We start from the raw sequence: 17,121 nt of genomic DNA on the forward strand, positions 1-17,121 counted from the left end.
CGATGTTTCTAACCGTGAGATCAAGCAAATCCTAGAGAAGACCGTTGGGCCAACAAGGAAGGATTGGAGCTTACGGTTAGATGACGCACTTTGGGCATATCGTACGGCGTACAAAACCCCCATTGGGATGTCCCCCTTCCGACTTGTCTATGGCAAGGCATGCCATCTTCCTGTTGAATTGGAGCATAAAGCACTTTGGGCCATTAAGAAGTTTAACATGAACCTCGAGGAAGCAGGAAGTCAAAGGAGATTGCAATTGAATGAGCTTGATGAGATACGGCTTGAGGCGTACGATAATGCAAGCATTTACAAGCAACAGACCAAAGCTTTCCATGACAACATGATCCGTGGGAAATCATTCTCAATTGGGCAGAAAGTGCTATTGTTCAATTCCCGTTTACGTTTGTTTCCCGGTAAGTTACGTTCTAAGTGGATTGGACCGTTTGTTATTACTAACATATCTTCTTATGGTGCCATCCAGATTCAAAGTCTCAAAACAGGTCATGAATTCCGAGTGAACGGACACCGTTTGAAGCCATATTATGAGAACTTTGTTGAACAAACCGTGGAGGATATTTCTTTGGGTGCCGTGAGCACAAATGGAGAATAAAAGGGCTTTTCGTCCGGCTGTACGACGTTAAAGAAAGCGCTACTTGGGAGGCAACCCATGCAATTCAACAAAGGAAGCCCATGGAATCACTCCAATTCCAGATTTGCGTTCCTAAACTCTTCCCTTTGTTATTTAGTTTGAATCTGCCTATTTAGTTGTTTTACTTGCTGTTTTATGTTTCTTTTTGTTTAGTGTGATTTTATGCTTGAAACATTGAGGACAATGTTTGATTTAAGTGTGGGGGGGTAACTAAGTGTTTTAGATGCAAATTCGTGGGATTTTATCACCCTAAACTTGAAGACTTGTTCCTTGCTGTTTTTAAGTGTTTTTGAGAAGTTTTGAGGTGTTTTAGTGTGTTTTGAAGTAAAAATCCGAAAATTACATAAAAATTTGAAAAATTTGTTTTAAAAACCCAAAAAGAGTTGTTTTTGTGTGTTTGTTTGTGTCTTAGGGTACCTTCCAACACAATGATGAGGATTCGGTTTGTAATTACATGACTGTTAAAGAGAGTGATTAACATGGATGAAAGTTTGATTTACTCTTTATGCTTAGTTGTGGTTATAACTTATGAATTCACATGCAATCATAAAAGAAAAAAAAAAAAAAAAAAAAAATTAGTTTTTGTAACATGCTTGAAGGAAGGAACTCAAACTAACGCTACAACCTTGTGAGACTTGAGCCTAACGTTTATTTGGAGAGTTAAAATCTGTGCATTCTTTGTTTTCTAAGTCGTTGCATGATCTCATTATTCTTTGCTTGGTTGCTACTTAGAAGGCGTTTCATCATTTAGTTCCAAATGCTAGAACTCATGCCCATTTCATTCAAAGCATGTTATTGAATTGCATAGTACATATTCAAGATGAAGTTGTGTAGTGACCACCACCTTAGCCAAAAAGCCGTGTGCCCTATGTCATTGTGATTTGTAGGTTTTAACCCCATTGAGCCTTGTTAGCCTTCGTTATTTGTTAACCCATGTTTTCCTCACCTAGCCTAGTTTAGGACCATCCAAACCCTTGTTCTTAAAGCATAGTAAAGCATGATTCAAATTGAATTCCTTTTGATTTATGTTGGCAGAAAACTAGTGTGGGGGAAGTATTTCTTTTGTGATTTTGTGTGCCATAGGCACGTGTGGAAAGAAAAGAAAAAAAAAATGAAGAAAAAAATATGAAAAGTGTGAAAAAGAGTTGAAAAGTTGAGAAAAAGAGTTCCAAAGTATTGTTTGTTGAAGTAAGGGTCCAAAACAATGAATTCGGCCCTAAGGAGTTGTTTAAATCTTTCCCTTGTGTTTTAAAGTTAACTTCTGCAATCTAAGTGAATTCTAAGTCTCAATTTCATTGCTTTGCTTACTATGGCTTGAAGAACGTTTGTTTTCCCTATCCTTTCCTTGTTAACCAACAAACTAAGCCCCATTACAACCCTTAACTTCTATCTTGAGTGTTATGTGTTTCAATTTGTGGAGTTTGAATTTGGTATGAGCATATGGTATCACTGGTTCTCGCATCTAAGTAGTAGCATTCCATTCATGAGATCATATCTAAACATGCTTCTTAACTCTAGAAATTGCGTTCTTTGTGAAACATATATGTGAGCATTCGTTTTCATATCTACATCAATCTTCTCACATATGACTAGTGTAGGGTGTGGAGTTAGAAAATCTGAGTGAAAATAGAGTGTATATCTTGTAAGGAATTGAGGGAATTCTCTAAGGCATGTTACTACATTCAAAGCATTGTTTTGATTGATTACTTGTGAATTAGTAAGTGGTGGCTTTAATTAAGTATGTGCTTGTGTAAAGATGACTCAAATCCGTGGGGATAACAATCTTTAACATGTCATGTGCATTGGAAATCCCTGAGGCAAACGTTGGAAGGTTTAGGTTTTGTTTTGGTTAGTTGGTTTCGTTCTGTTTCCTTTCTTTTGTTTGTTTTGCTCGAGGACTAGCAAAAGCTAAGTGTGGGGGAATTTGATAGGAGCATATTTATGCGCCTTAGTTAGCTAGTTCTTATGCATCTTTGTTATGTTTTCTTCGTTAAAGTAGTCTTTTAAGCTACTTTCTTGTGTTTTCAGGTTTAGCGGACGTATTACATGAAACGATGCAAATTGGAGCTTTTGGAGCAAAATGTGAGCTTGGATTGAAAAGGACATGCTTGGAACGCAAGGTTGGGATGGAATTGAAGAGTTGATGATTTGAGGTTTCCTACTTGAAGTAGGAAAGCTAAGCCTAAAAGTTTCCATTTTGGGTTGATCTTTCCTAAATCGGAATTGGCAACCAAAGTTTCTAAAGTTGGAAGTTTCTATTCTTGGAGGTTTCCATTTTCGAGAGTTTCTATTCTTGGCGTTGGGCTTTTAGATGACCTAAACCCAAATTTCCTTGTGGACCTTCAACCCATGCCGAACCCTAGGGCCTAATCATCTAAAATCTGCCATGTTAAACCCTAGCCCATGTTCACTTAAGTGCCGCACAAACCCTAGCCCATTGTGGTCTAATCTGATTTCATTAGGGTTTTAGGTGCTTATATATTTGTGTTTTACCACCCTAGCCGATCATCTTCTTCCCTCTCCATAAAAATCAGAAAACCATATCCCTTTCCCCACCTTGCCGCAGCCACCATCACCCAAATTCCTTCCTTGCCGCAGCCATTCATCCATTCCAGCCACCATCCTCCACCTTTAGACACCATTCCACACCTCCATAACTCTTTCCCACACCTTGCCGCACCACCATACTATCCTATCTACCTTTCAAAAACCCAAAAACACATCCAGAAAACTCCATTCACGCCAGAACCTGTCCCTCACCTTTGCCGACCCCAACCTTCACCCAACTCCATATTTTCTGACCCCAAACCTTCCTAGCCGTGCCCTACACCCAGCCTAGACATTTTTCCACCATTCTTCCTCGTCCAAAATCATCCAAAACTACCCAAAAATCCCCTAAACCCTCTCTGCCGCAGCAAGGAGAAGAAGAAAGAGGAGCTTTCTGTGCAGATTTCAAAGTGGACTTCTTTGGCATTTTAGGTGTAATCTTTATTATGTCTTCGATGTTTCAATTCAATAAACTTTGTGTTGTGAGTATGAGGAACTAAACCCCCTTAGTTGGGGGGTGATTCGAAACCATGTACATGCTTGCAATTTGATTCGATTACATTCAGTTGTTATTTCATAAGTTGTGGATTCAATTCGTTCATCTATTTGATTGATACTTATTTATGTATGTTGATTGAGAGTGCACGCTTAGTTTTCATGCATGAATATGATGCTAGATTATGAGGGAGTTTCACCTAATAGTTATAATCTTATAATCACAAGTAGTGAAGATCGCTTGAAACGATCGCGTTGAATGAATTCTTAGCATAAGTTTCATGCAATTCATAGTAACAAATGCTTCGTCAATGCTTATGTTTTTCATAGAACGTAATGATTCTTGCTTGTATCTCTATTATGCAATTCATGTAGGGAACTTGTATGGAATGTTTTGAGTTGTCGTATGCAATCATCCAACTTGATAAATTCTGGAAAAACTGAGGGTTAATTAGTGCAATTCACGGTTAACTTGGGGCGTTGAGTATTCATAGTTTATTGGAAGAACAACTGAAAATCGTTTTGTTTGCAAGTGTGACATGTGTGGAGAAGAACCTCCTAACTAGCCTTTTATCCATCTATTTCACCAAAATCGTTTTTACAATCTGTTTAGTTTCAAGTTTCTGTTGTGTATTAAATTTTCGTCCAAAACAAATCCCCCTTTTATTTGAAGTCTTAGATTAGTTAGAAAGTGTTTTGATTTGTGTTTCTAAGTATTTTGATTCAAGTTTTCATCAAATTTCGTCCAAATTAGTGTAGGTGCTCAAAACTGCCCAGAAAGTGGTTTTTAGGCAGTTTTGAGCCTTCTAGTTGCTGTTTTAAGTTTTAGGTTTGTTTAAGTGTTTTAACTTTTAGTTTTGCATTCTTTGAGTCTAGTTTAGTGTTTTTAACTTTGTTTTTGAGTGTTTAAGTCAGTTTCCAAGCGTTTAGCAATCCCTCCTAATCCCCGGTCTAGAACGATCCCTACTTACATCTTTGCTACAATTTGACAAAAAGAGGGTTTAATTTGTGTGCTTAATCTATTTCGCATCAACAATCTTGACCATTGCTGAGGAACTCTATTCTCCACGTTCCGGAAGAACGTTACTAAGTTTCAAGGACATTAGAGATAACAATTACCATGCTGAAACCCACGTAGAAACGGAGTTGAATTTTTGTGCGTAACTTCCTACGAATATGGCCAGAAGCGTATTCTAGAGAAGATGGAGCGTAGCCCGAGTGGTCTGTATACTATGACCATACGCCCCATAGAATGCCACTATGTGGCCGGCCCTACCACAGGGACCGCGCACGAAATTACACTTTGGCATGATCGTTTGGGACATCCTGGATGAATAGCGATGCGCCGTATCCTCAAAACTTCACATGGGCATCCACTAACCCGAAGCTTAGGTTCGATCCATGAAATTGCATGTCAAACATGTTCTATGGGAAAGCTTATTACTAAGCCTTCTTATGACAAGATTCGTTCGAATCCTCCCATTTTTCTACAACGGATTCAGGGGGACATTTGTGGATCGATTCAACCTTCCTGCGGACCATTTAGATATTTTATGGTTTTGGTTGACGCTTCTACACGTTGGTCACACGTGTGCTTGTTGTCCACAAGGAACGCTGTATTCTCCAAAATGTTGGCTCAGGTTATCAAGCTCAGGGCTCACTACCCTGATTATCCGATCAAATCTATTCGATTGGATAATGCTGGAGAATTCACATCTAAAACTTTTGATGACTATTGCATGTCGGTTGGGGTTGAAGTTGAACATCCTGTACCCCATGTTCACACCCAGAACGGCCTGGCAGAGGCTTTCATTAAGCGTTTACAAATGATTGCTCGATCGTTGGTCATACGTACCAAGCTCCCGATCGCTGCTTGGGGCCATGCAATATTGCACGTAACAAAGTTGGTCCGCCTGAGGCCTGTTGCGGCACAACCATTTAGTGCCCTTCAGTTGGTCACCGGATGCGAACCCGACATATCGCATCTGCGCGTTTTTGGTTGTGCGGTCTATGTGCCGATCTCGCCGCCCTTACGTACAAAAATGGGGCCTCAGCGAAGGATGGGAATCTATGTCGGATATGATTCTCCTTCGATTATTCGTTACTTAGAACCTTTGACAGGCGATCTGTTTACCGCTCGTTTCGCGGATTGTCACTTCTATGAGACAGTCTTCCCGTCGTTAGGGGGAGATAAGAACGTCAACGTTCCTAATGAACGATGCGAATTATAGTGGACGACTCCCACTTTGTCTCACTTAGATCCCCGCACCGCTCAGTCTGAAGCTGAAGTGCAGCGCATATTAGATCTCCAGAGCATAGCTTAGAGCATGCCAGATGCTTTCACCGATCTAGCGCGCGTGACAAGATCACATATTCCAGCTGCGAATACGCCTGCAAAGATGGATGTACCAAATGTACGATGGACTACCCTCCTGGAAGCCCGGGACGCCAATTCTGGTGATCCACGTACATTAGCGACTAGCCAATCATCTGCCCCTACACAAAAGCGTGGCAGACCCCTTGGTTCAAAGGATTCACACCCCCAGAAGAGGAAAACCACGGCACAAGGTCCTGAAGAGCCTACCGTGAATCCGACTATCGCTTACTCATTTTACCCAACTCATGAGGAAATTCTAGATTATGGAAGCGTCCTTGAAGAGACGAATCCTCCTCCCGAGAATCGTGAGATTTCGGTCTATTATACTAGCTTAGATGATATGTGGCGTAGAAATGAGATGATTGTCGACGATGCATTAGCATTTGCAGTAGCTACTGAGATCATGTTGAGCGATGACATTGAACCGCGTTCCTTTGATGAATGTCGACGTAGAGCTGATTGGTCAAACTGGAAACAAGCAATCCAAGTCGAACTTGATTCATTTGCGAAACGTAAGGTGTTTGGACCTGTAGTTCCTACTCCTCCACATGTGAAGCCCATTGGCTACAAGTGGGTTTTCGTTCGGAAGCGTAATGAGAAGAACGAAATTGTGCGTTACAAAGCTCGTCTTGTAGCACAAGGTTTCTCACAACGCCCCGAGATTAACTATGACGAAACTTACTCACCCGTTATGGATGTGATTACTTTTCGATACCTTATCAGTTTGGTAGTTTCCGAAAAACTGGATATGCAGCTGATGGACGTAGTAACCGCGTATCTCTATGTGGATCTTGATACGGAAATTTATATGAAAGTTCCCGAAGGACTTCCATTGACTGGTTCAAATATTTCCAAACCCCGGAACACGCTCTCAATTCGGCTGAGGCGTTCACTATACGGTTTGAAACAATCCGGAAGAATGTGGTATAACCGTTTGAGTGAGTATTTGACTAGTCAGGGATATGTGAATAACGAACTATGCCCTTGTGTGTTCATTAAGAAGTCACATTCCGGATTTGCGATTGTTGCAGTATATGTCGATGACATGAATCTCATCGGAACTCCTGAAGAGCTCGCGAAAACTGCTTCGCACCTGAAGTCAGAATTTGAGATGAAAGATCTAGGTAAGACTCGATACTGTCTCGGTCTCGAGATAGAGCATTGTTCGGATGGAATCTTAGTACATCAATCGAACTACACCCAAAAGGTGTTGCGCCGTTTTAATGAGGATAAAGCGAAGTCTTCGAGCACTCCTATGGTCGTTTGTACGCTAGATGCAAAACGAGATCCCTTCCGTCCGAAGGAGGATGATGAAGAGATTTTGGAGCCTGAAGTTCCTTATCTAAGTGCGATAGGCGCTTTATTGTACTTAGCTCAATGCACTAGACCCGACATCTCCTTCGCTGTTAATCTTTTGGCAAGATACAGCAATGCACCAACACGCAGACATTGGACTGGCGTGAAAGACATCTTCCGTTACCTTAAGGGTACTACAGATTTGGGCTTATTCTATCCCTACGAATCCTCGAGTGATGCCGCACCCTATGCTCATCGGGTTGATTCTCGCCTTGTTGGTTATGCCGACGCTGGATACTTATCTGATCCACACAAGGCGCGTTCTCAAACGGGTTATGTCTTTACCGTTGGAGGCACCGCAATATCTTGGAGGTCAACTAAACAGACCTTAGTTGCCACTTCGTCTAACCATGCTGAAATTCTCGCCTTACATGAAGCAACTCGGGAATGCTTTTGGTTGAGAGCAGTAATGGGCCATATTCGAAGCTCATGTGATCTTCATCCCGCCGTTAATGCCCCGACGACGATTTTTGAAGACAACACAGCTTGCATCGAACAGCTCAAGAAGGGTTACATCAAAGGAGACAACACCAAGCATATTGCGCCGAAGTTCTTCTTTACACATCAACAACAAGAGCATCAGATTGAAGTCACATAAATTCGATCATAAGACAATCTGGCCGACCTCTTCACCAAATCACTACCGAATGCGACGTTTCAGAGGCTTGTTCATGGAATTGGTATGCGTAAACTTTCTGAGTTGTAACTTTGCTATTTCTTTTTGGAATTATGTCAAACTCAGGGGGAGTATCTTCTGGATACTTGCTTGATCTTAATGTACTCTTTTTCCCTACGATTAGGAGCATTTTTCCCACTGGGTTTTTGCTACCTAACTAGGTTTTAACGAGGCACCCACCTTGGGCTGGTCATATCCCTGATGACGTCCTGTAGACGTTTCTTTTGACTTTGCATTTCTCACGCATTTTTCCTTAGATTATGGATTTTGTCCCTACTCGGGTTTTTGCCATAGCCTTAGGGTTTTTTAGTGAGACTTACTACTTATGCAAGTTCCTACCTTATTGAGAATAAGCGTTGTTCCTTGGAATCAATGCTGACGAGTCGACTTCCTCAACTTCTGCATGATGCTGAATCTACCTTGAGTATTTACACACTCAAGGGGGAGTGTTGTAAACATTCCTAGTTTAAGTATGATTGTGTAAATCCTAGATAAGATTTGCTTCTAGTTATCCTTTCCTATTACAACTTGTATTACTTGGAGGAGAAGAAATATCTTCTCTACCTTTACTACTATAAATAAAGGCACAATGTATGAGGGATAACAACACACATATTCCCCTACAATTCTACAAACACACATCTCTCTTCTCTCTTTCTCTGCCGCCGGCCCTAGTCTCTCTGTCAGATAAAATAGACCACAATAAGATTTTGATTTTTGTATAATATTTAACTGTTAAAAGACTCAATGTATTTGATACTCCGAAATATCGAATAGATCATGTGTAACAACTTCTAACACGTTACGCATTCATAACATGAAAAATGTCGGATTTTGATTTTTGTATAATATGTAACTGTTAAAAGACTCAAAGTATCCGATACTCTGAAATATCGAATAGATCATGTGTAACAACTTCTAACACGTTACGCATTCATAACATGAAAATGTCGGATTTTGATTTTTCTATAATATTTAATGGTTAAAAGACTCAAAGTATCCGATACTCCGGAATATCGAATAGATCATGTGTAACAACTTCTAACACGTTACGCATTCATAACATGAAAAATGTTAGATTTTATTTTTTGTATAATATTTAACGGTTAAAAGACTCAAAGTATCCAATACGCTGGAATATCAAATAAATCCTGTGAAAAACTTCTAACATATTATATGTTCATGACATGAAAAAATTCGTAAAGTGAACGACATTGTTTATATTTCATATGCTATACATATGAGTATCATTGTTATTTTATATCTTCTGGTAAACTTCAAATTCTCGTTTTCTATGGAGTTATGTCGGTACATTTTTGGTCACTATATGTTTGTGGTAATTAATATTGAGCAGAAGGCTACATGGTGCCGCCTAGCAAATCAGCCCGTCCAATTTCAAAGAACCGTCTCAAAAACCAAATAAATTAGTATTGATATTTGTGGAGAGTAGTTTAGGTAGTAAATTTGGGTTTAAAGAGATATTGATAGTTTAATTAAAAATGATATGGGTGTAGAGGTAAGTTATATGAGTTCAAATAAAATTTTCCTAATAAATTGGTATTGAATTCACCATTCACGAGTTTTAAATGTAAGGCATTCATTTATAAGTGAAGATAAAACAAAACTACATCGTAGTACTAAGTGTCGTGTGAAATTAATCATAAATTAAAATCTAAATTGCTGAATTAATCAAAATTAAGTATTGATATTGACTACATAATGATCAAAGATTGACAACAATACAATCAGATATTGAAGACATATACAAAATTGGCCGTTTTAGTAACTAAAATTTGAAAAATAATCATTTTGGTCAATTTCTCAAATAACTTGACATTTAAAAACATAAGGAAAAAATAGAGAAAATAATGAAACATGAGTAATGATATGAATGTAGTTTGTTTGTTTGGTTGTTTATACTCCATTTCATCCATGTAACTTCACTTCAAATTCATAAACAATGTAGTTTCTTCAACTTAAGACGTTGTTAAAACGAGAAGAACTAGGAATAAGAATTATTCGGCCCATCCTTGTCTATTATTTTTGGACGAGGAAATATTGGATGTCATTGAATATAAGGCATAATCTTTAAATGATCTCTCAAAATTTAATTTACATTTCATTCCAGCGTAACTGTAATGCTTAAATTAATTAAAATAGCTTGAAAATTATAAGTTTTAAACTACAACCAAATGAAACGTGTAAAAATAAACCGAAACGGTCGTCGTCTGTTGGCTAGAGTACCAAAATGTCGTCGGTGTGAGAGTAAACGACTGAGGCAATGTACTTGAAGAAGTCGCTATGGAGTGAGGGGATAACGCCGAAGCCCTCGTCGGAATACGAACCAGAGCCGCCGTCCACCGCCGTAGGCGATCTGGTCAACTCGTTGACCCGGCAGAGAGTGTACCGCGAGGTCGTGCTCGCGCTCCGGAGCGGCCTCCGCGATGTTCGCGCCGAGTTCTCCTTCCTCCGTGTCCGCGGCCTCCTCAAGTTCCTCCGATCGGTCGCCGAGTCCGATTCCACCATCAACCTCTTCTCTCAGACACAATCGCTTCCTGAGCTTCAAGGTAATCAGAAAATTACAAAATTCCTAGTTTCTACTTAATCTTTTGTTTAGTTTTTCTGATTGTTGAAGTTGATTTAATTATCGTTTTACAGTCGTGCCGGTTCTGTTTCGGCACTCGCTGAACGATTCGGACGATGAGATCGTACGGAATTTGGATCACATATTCGGCGTCGAGCCGCTGAAGATCACAAGCCCTTCAACCGATTCCGAGGTTTCGCTTGCGCTTAGGGTTTTGGAGGGTTGCTGCCTGCTTCATCCGGACAGCGCGGTTTTGGCTCATCAGCACTAAATAGCTTAACCAAAATCTATGGAGGTTGGATTACTGAGATGAGAATGCAGTTTTTTGTAATTGGGTTTTTGTAGGTTTTGATGAATATATTACCGACTTGCGGCGTGATTGAGCAAGGAGCTTGTTTGGATGCTTTGATTGCTATTATGTTGGATTCATCAGCTAATCAAATGGTAAAGCTTCAAACTTCAGTTTCGAGTCAAATTTATGGAGTTTAATTTTTGTAGAGATTTTATATAAAGTTTGATTCAATTTTCTCAAAATCTCATGGAATATGTGAGATACGTGGATGTTTAAAATACACTACGAAATCTTTCCAATTCCCTCGAATTCCTCAATTTTTTAAAATTCTTTCAAATCAATTTCTAATTGAATACACCTAAAATGTTATAAACTTCTTTAAAATTTTAATTGAATACACTCGGATTTCTAAGCATTTCAATAAACTATCTCAGAATCTTGATTGAATACACTTCGAATTTCAGAAGATAACTTAGAATCCTGAATGATGATTGAATACCCTAGATTTTTTAAAAGAATTAAAATCCCACAAAATTCCAATTGAATGCACCCCTTATTGTGATTGGTTTCGGAGCGGTGATGGGTTTTTTTATGATTCGATTGTTTTCTTGTGTGTAATGTGTAGGATTTTGAGGCTTTTCATGGTATTGAGGAAGTTGCAGGGCTCAAAAGGGACAAAAAAGTTGATGAGAATCTCAGGTTTTGATTTATTTCTCTTTGCTTGCTTGATTCTCGTTGTCATGAGTTGTGATTTAAAGCTCTATCTGGATAAATTCTGGGGTAAATGTTAAAGTTTTGGCAAAAATAGGTTTGTTCATCAGACAATTCTTAATAGAATCTCGTCTTTCCTTTTTTTTCTAGGTTTTTAGTTAAGCTATGTCCTGTTGCTCATTTTCATGTTTGTCAATTGAGTAACGAGGTCATCTGCTAGGAATTAATTAGATTTGAGGATTCTGAACACTGGTGTGCCTAGGCTTGGTCCTTTCTTTGCTAATATAATGCACACTGAAGAAAAACACTGTTGCTTTTGTTTAGGTTGAAATGTGGAGAGTTCTTGCTGCTTTTGATTGGTCATGTAAATGGGAGGGATAGGCCACCGTTGGCAACTGTACATGAGGACATAAGACATTTTTGGGTGAGAAATCTGCTTCCTTGATATGGGCAGCGAGTCAGTTTGGTTCGACCCTTGATCCGGAGCAGAGACTAACTGCTCATCACATCCAAGCTCGTCGTGTGATAGAGTCCTTAGATTTGTACTGAATCTGAACATAGAAAGCACCCTAGGCATTTTGTTTTGTTTTTCTTTGTATTTCAGTGAAATACAATCAGTAATTCGTAAGAAAATGGTCGTCTTCAATGAAATGTTTGCCTTGACATTTTGTGCAGTATAATTTCAAAATCATACAACATTCTACGGAGTGCCGTCACGGTAGCTAAAATTCCTCATGCGAGTCTGTGCCGACATTCACCTCTCCCAGACCCTGCGTAAAGCGGGAGTCTTGTGCACTGGGTACGACCTTTATACAACATTCTACGGAGTGCCGTCACGGTAGCTAAAATTCCTCATGCGAGTCTGGAAGCCCTCGCATTAACAATAAACGAATAGTCACTAGTGAATAAAACGCAAGGAACTGTTGTCGCTAAAAGTAAAAGACCCAAAATCAATAATAATATGAGTGTGTTCATGAAAAGAGCTTGGGTTAAATTTAATTTAATAAAAAAATCATCTATAATTTTATTTAATGAAAAAAACTTAAATTTTAATGAAAAACCCTTAACTTTTAATAAAGAGGACAAAAGAACTTAAATTTTAATAAAAATGACAGAATTTTAATATTTAAAAAAAAAACTTGACGTGCCTAGGTGTGCACGTCCATCACAGACATTATTTATGAAACAATACTACACTGTTTATGAAACTTAACAGTACTATACTATTTATGAAATTGCAGTGCTATACTATTTATAAAACTAAACGGTATTACACTATTTATTATCCAGATTCATAAATAGTATCTAGTTCTTGGTTCACTTTTGTAAATAGTGTTTGGTTATTGGATCCTATTTCATAAATAATTTATAGTAATTGGTACAGTTTCTAAATAGTGTCTCATTTTTTATCTGGTTTCATAAATAGTTTCTCATTTTTTATCCAATTTCATAAATAGTGTCTAATTCTTGGTTCACTTTCATATATAATGTCTAGTTCTGAATCATGTTTCATAATTAGTGTCTAGTTTTTGGTCTAGTTTCATAAATAGTGTGTAGTAATTGATACAATTTCATAAATAGTGTCTCTTTCTTGGTCTTGTTTCATAAATAATGTCTTTTTCTTAGTCCAGTGTTTTATATTGAACTCTTTCAATTATTTATATTTTCTAATTAAACAAAGAACCAATTAGAACTGGAGGTAATTGAAAATTCATATGGTTCACAACTCAAAGTCTTTTGTTGGAGTTCCTTATGTTATGTTAATGAACTCCACAAGTTCTCTCTAAGAATGCTTTTAAGTTGGTCAATTATTGTGTGTCTTCAAATCTAATAACTCCAAGACTAAATTTGTAAAGACCCCAGTGGCGATGGAATTATTCGAAATACCAGAAACTCTTGAGAACTTGCTGTCAATAACCTTGAAGTATCGCATGGAGCATGCATTTCCACTTGCATTGTAGAAATTTTGATTTGTTGGTCCTTTTTGTTCTCAACTTGTAATTTACTTTGAAGTGTGATTAAGACAAATGACAAACGAAAGTGGAGAAGAATCATCTATTTTGTGGGAGTCATTCATCCTTCCTCTTATCCTCCAAAACGACTTTTGTGTTGATTGTTGCAGGCTTTGTCATTATTTTGGAGAGACAAGTCATCCTTTAATTACTACACCTACCTACAGAAAAGTAGCTGGTCCACTCACACATGTTCCATACTTGACCATTTAAGTCAATAACCTTGAACTATCGCATGGATTTCCACTTGCATCTGGAAATTTTGGTTTGCAGGTCCCTATTATCCTCAACTTGTAATTTCCTTTGAAGTGTGATTAAGACAAATGACAAACGAAAGTGGAGAAGAATCATCTATCTTGTGAGAGTCATTCATCCTTCCTCTTATCCTCCCAGAATGACTTTTGCTTTTTGCAACTTGTGGAAAATAAATGTGAATATATCTCTCAAGAGCTAAAGCGTTTTCCGGGTATTTTAGCCTAGTCCAAATAATGTGAATTTTGCATTTTGACTGTTTGCAACTTGTTTGGAAAATAAATGTAAATTTGTTCTCTTAAGAGTTGAGACGATTTCCGCGTTTTTTAGCTTGGTCCAAATAACGTGAAAAATTTATGGAGTTTAATTGATTTGTAGAGATTCCATATAAAGTTTTGATTCAATTCCTTTGAAATCTTATGGGAAGACATGAGATATTTGGATGCTTAAAATACATCTCAATTGAATACAGGATTGTTTTCTTGTGTGTACTGTGTAGGCTTTTGAGGCTTTTCATGGTATTGAGGAAGTTGCAGAGCTCATAAGGGACAAGCATGTTGATGAGAATCTCAGGTTTTGTTTTATTTCTCTTTGCTTGCTTGATTCTCGTTGTCGTGATTTGTGATTTGAAGCTCTATCTGCTTAATGTCTTTTGAATTAGTCCTCTTGATAAACGAACAGTCACAAGTGAATAAAACGCAAGGTACTTTTGTCACTAAATGACCAAAAGTATTGTCTTGATCAAATGACAGTGATGATTCTTCACTAACAGCAATTTAGCATAATTTCTATCCAAATACATTTAAGTCGGTCAATTATTGTGTGTCTTCTAATCTAATAACGCCAAGACTACATTTGTAAAGACCCCAATTGCAGCGTAATTACTCGAAATACCGGAAACTCTTGAAAACTTGCTGTCAATAACCTTGAAGTATCGCATGGAGTATCGCATGGAGTATCGCATGGGGTCCAAGACAAGACAATACAATTCCACTTGCGTCGTGGAAATTTTGGTTTGCAGGTCCCTATTATCATCAACTTGTAATTTACTTTGAAGTGTGATTAAGACAAATGACAAACGAAAGTGGAGAAGAATCATCTATCTTGTGGGAGTCATTCATCCTTCCTCTTATCCTCCCAAAACGACTTTTGCCTTTTTGCAACTTGTTTGGAAAATAAATGTGAATATGTCTCTCAAGAGTTGAGGCGTTTTCCATGTATTTTAGCCTAGTCCAAATAATGTGAATTACGCATTCTGACTGTTTGCAACTTGTTTGGAAAATAAATGTAAATTTGTTCTCTCAAGAGTTAAGATGATTTCCGCGTTTTTTAGCTTGGTCCAAATAACGTGAATTACACACATATATGTTGTTTTCTAATTCCACAAAATACAAAAAGGCTTCTAAAATGTAAACAGAACAAAACAATCAATGTGGAATTGTGTTGATTGTTGCAGGCATTGTCATTATTTTGGAGAGAAGAGTCAACGTCTAATTACTACACCTACCTACAGAAAAGTAGCTGGTCCACTCACACATGTTCCATACTTGACCATTTGAGTCAAGACAACTCAGTGTGTGGATCGTATTGTGAACTATTACGTACTCACCCAGCCTTATAAGACACTCGCATCTTTCCTTGTGCTCCTAAATCAATTCTGATTGTACACTTCTTCTTCTTCATTCTTCAATCATCTTTGCCTTGATTTTGTTGAATTAAGATGGAGAATGACGGAATCAGGTGCTTGAAGAAATTCTTTCACACTTCCATTGTGGTGCTACTTTTTCTACAATGTTTCAACCCTTCCCTATCCTCTGGATTCTATAATGGTTCTTTCAGTTTCGGAGCAATTGGCCACCGGGTGGTGACGAGGTGCATAGAGAGTGAAAGGGAAGCACTCCTTTCTTTCAAACAAGGTCTGATTGATGACTACAATCTCCTATCCTCCTGGGGAAGAGAAGAACACATGCAAGATTGTTGCAAATGGCTTGGCATCCACTGCAGCAACCGAACCAACCATGTTACTCAACTTGATCTTGGATGGTATCATATGAATGAAGTTTACTCACTTCAGCAGAAAGGACAGCAGGAGTATCCCGAATATTACTTTCAAGGTAAAATGATGAGTCCTAAACTAATTGAGTTGCAGCATTTGAAATATTTGGACCTTTCTTCCGTTAACTTCATTGGGACCCAGCTTCCAGATTTCATTGGTTCTCTTTCCAATTTAAGACACCTCGATCTCTGGACTACTTCTTTTGGTGGTCGAATTCCAACTCAGATCGGAAACCTTACCCACTTGCAATATCTTGATCTCAGATCCAATCACTTTGCTAATTTAGAAAACCTGAATTCATGGCTACCTCGTCTTTCTTCTTTAACATATTTGGACCTGAGTTGGAGCAATCTCAGTAATGTTCCTGACTGGATGGAAGCAGTTAATAAGCTCCCTAAACTTACAAACTTGTCTCTGTCTTATTGCAGTCTTCCTTCTCCTCTAATTCATTCCAGTACTCTTTTTAACATAAATTCTTCTAAATCTCTTGCTCATGTTGCTCTCAGTGCCAACCAGCTCACTTCTTCCATATTTCTTTGGTTGTCCAAATACAATGCCAGCCTTGTTCATCTTGATCTCAACTACAATAACTTTGCTAATGTAGAAAATCTGAATTCATGGCTGCCTCATCTTTCTGCTTTAACATATTTGGACCTGAGTGGGAACAATCTCAGTAATGTTCCTGACTGGATGGAAGCAGTTAATAAGCTCCCTAAACTTACAAACTTGTCTCTGTCTTATTGCAGTCTTCCTTCTCCTCTAATTCATTTCAGTACTCTTTTTAACATAAATTCTTCTAAATCTCTTGCTCATGTTGATCTCAGTGACAACCAACTCACATTTTCTTCAATATTTCTTTGGTTGTCCAAATACAATGCCAGCCTTGGTCATCTTGATCTCAGATACAATAACTTTGCTAATGTAGAAAATCTGAATTCATGGCTGCCTCATCTTTCTGCTTTAACATATTTGGACCTGAGTAGAAGCAATCTCAGTAATGTTCCTGATTGGCTGGAAGCAGTTAATAAGCTCCCTAAACTTACAAACTTGTTTCTGTCTTATTGCAGTCTTCCTTCTCCTCTAATTCATTCCAGTACTCTTTTTAACATAAATT

The 17,121-nt window shown here is 38.3% G+C and overlaps 1 protein-coding gene and 2 pseudogenes across 2 annotated transcripts in view; all 3 read left to right on the forward strand.

Moving 5' to 3' along the window:
* LOC126619950 (receptor-like protein EIX2) overlaps window positions 1–17,121 on the forward strand; it is a 79,694-nt pseudogene that overhangs the window by 60,137 nt on the left and 2,436 nt on the right.
* Window positions 10,323–12,350, forward strand: LOC126619988 (uncharacterized; annotated as a pseudogene).
* LOC126619756 (receptor-like protein EIX2) overlaps window positions 15,589–17,121 on the forward strand; it is a 46,825-nt gene continuing 45,292 nt past the window's right edge. Inside the window, exon 1 of one of the 2 annotated variants that reach the window (XM_050288170.1) lies at window positions 15,589–16,065. In XM_050288170.1, coding sequence (XP_050144127.1) covers window positions 15,672–16,065 — 394 coding nt within the window. In that variant the 5' untranslated portion in view covers window positions 15,589–15,671. The remainder of the gene's footprint in view (window positions 16,066–17,121) is intronic. The other variant, XM_050288177.1, reaches the window with a different exon arrangement.

The sequence above is a fragment of the Malus sylvestris genome, chromosome 1 (genome assembly GCF_916048215.2).
Source record: "Malus sylvestris chromosome 1, drMalSylv7.2, whole genome shotgun sequence".
NCBI classification, from domain to species: domain Eukaryota; kingdom Viridiplantae; phylum Streptophyta; class Magnoliopsida; order Rosales; family Rosaceae; genus Malus; species Malus sylvestris.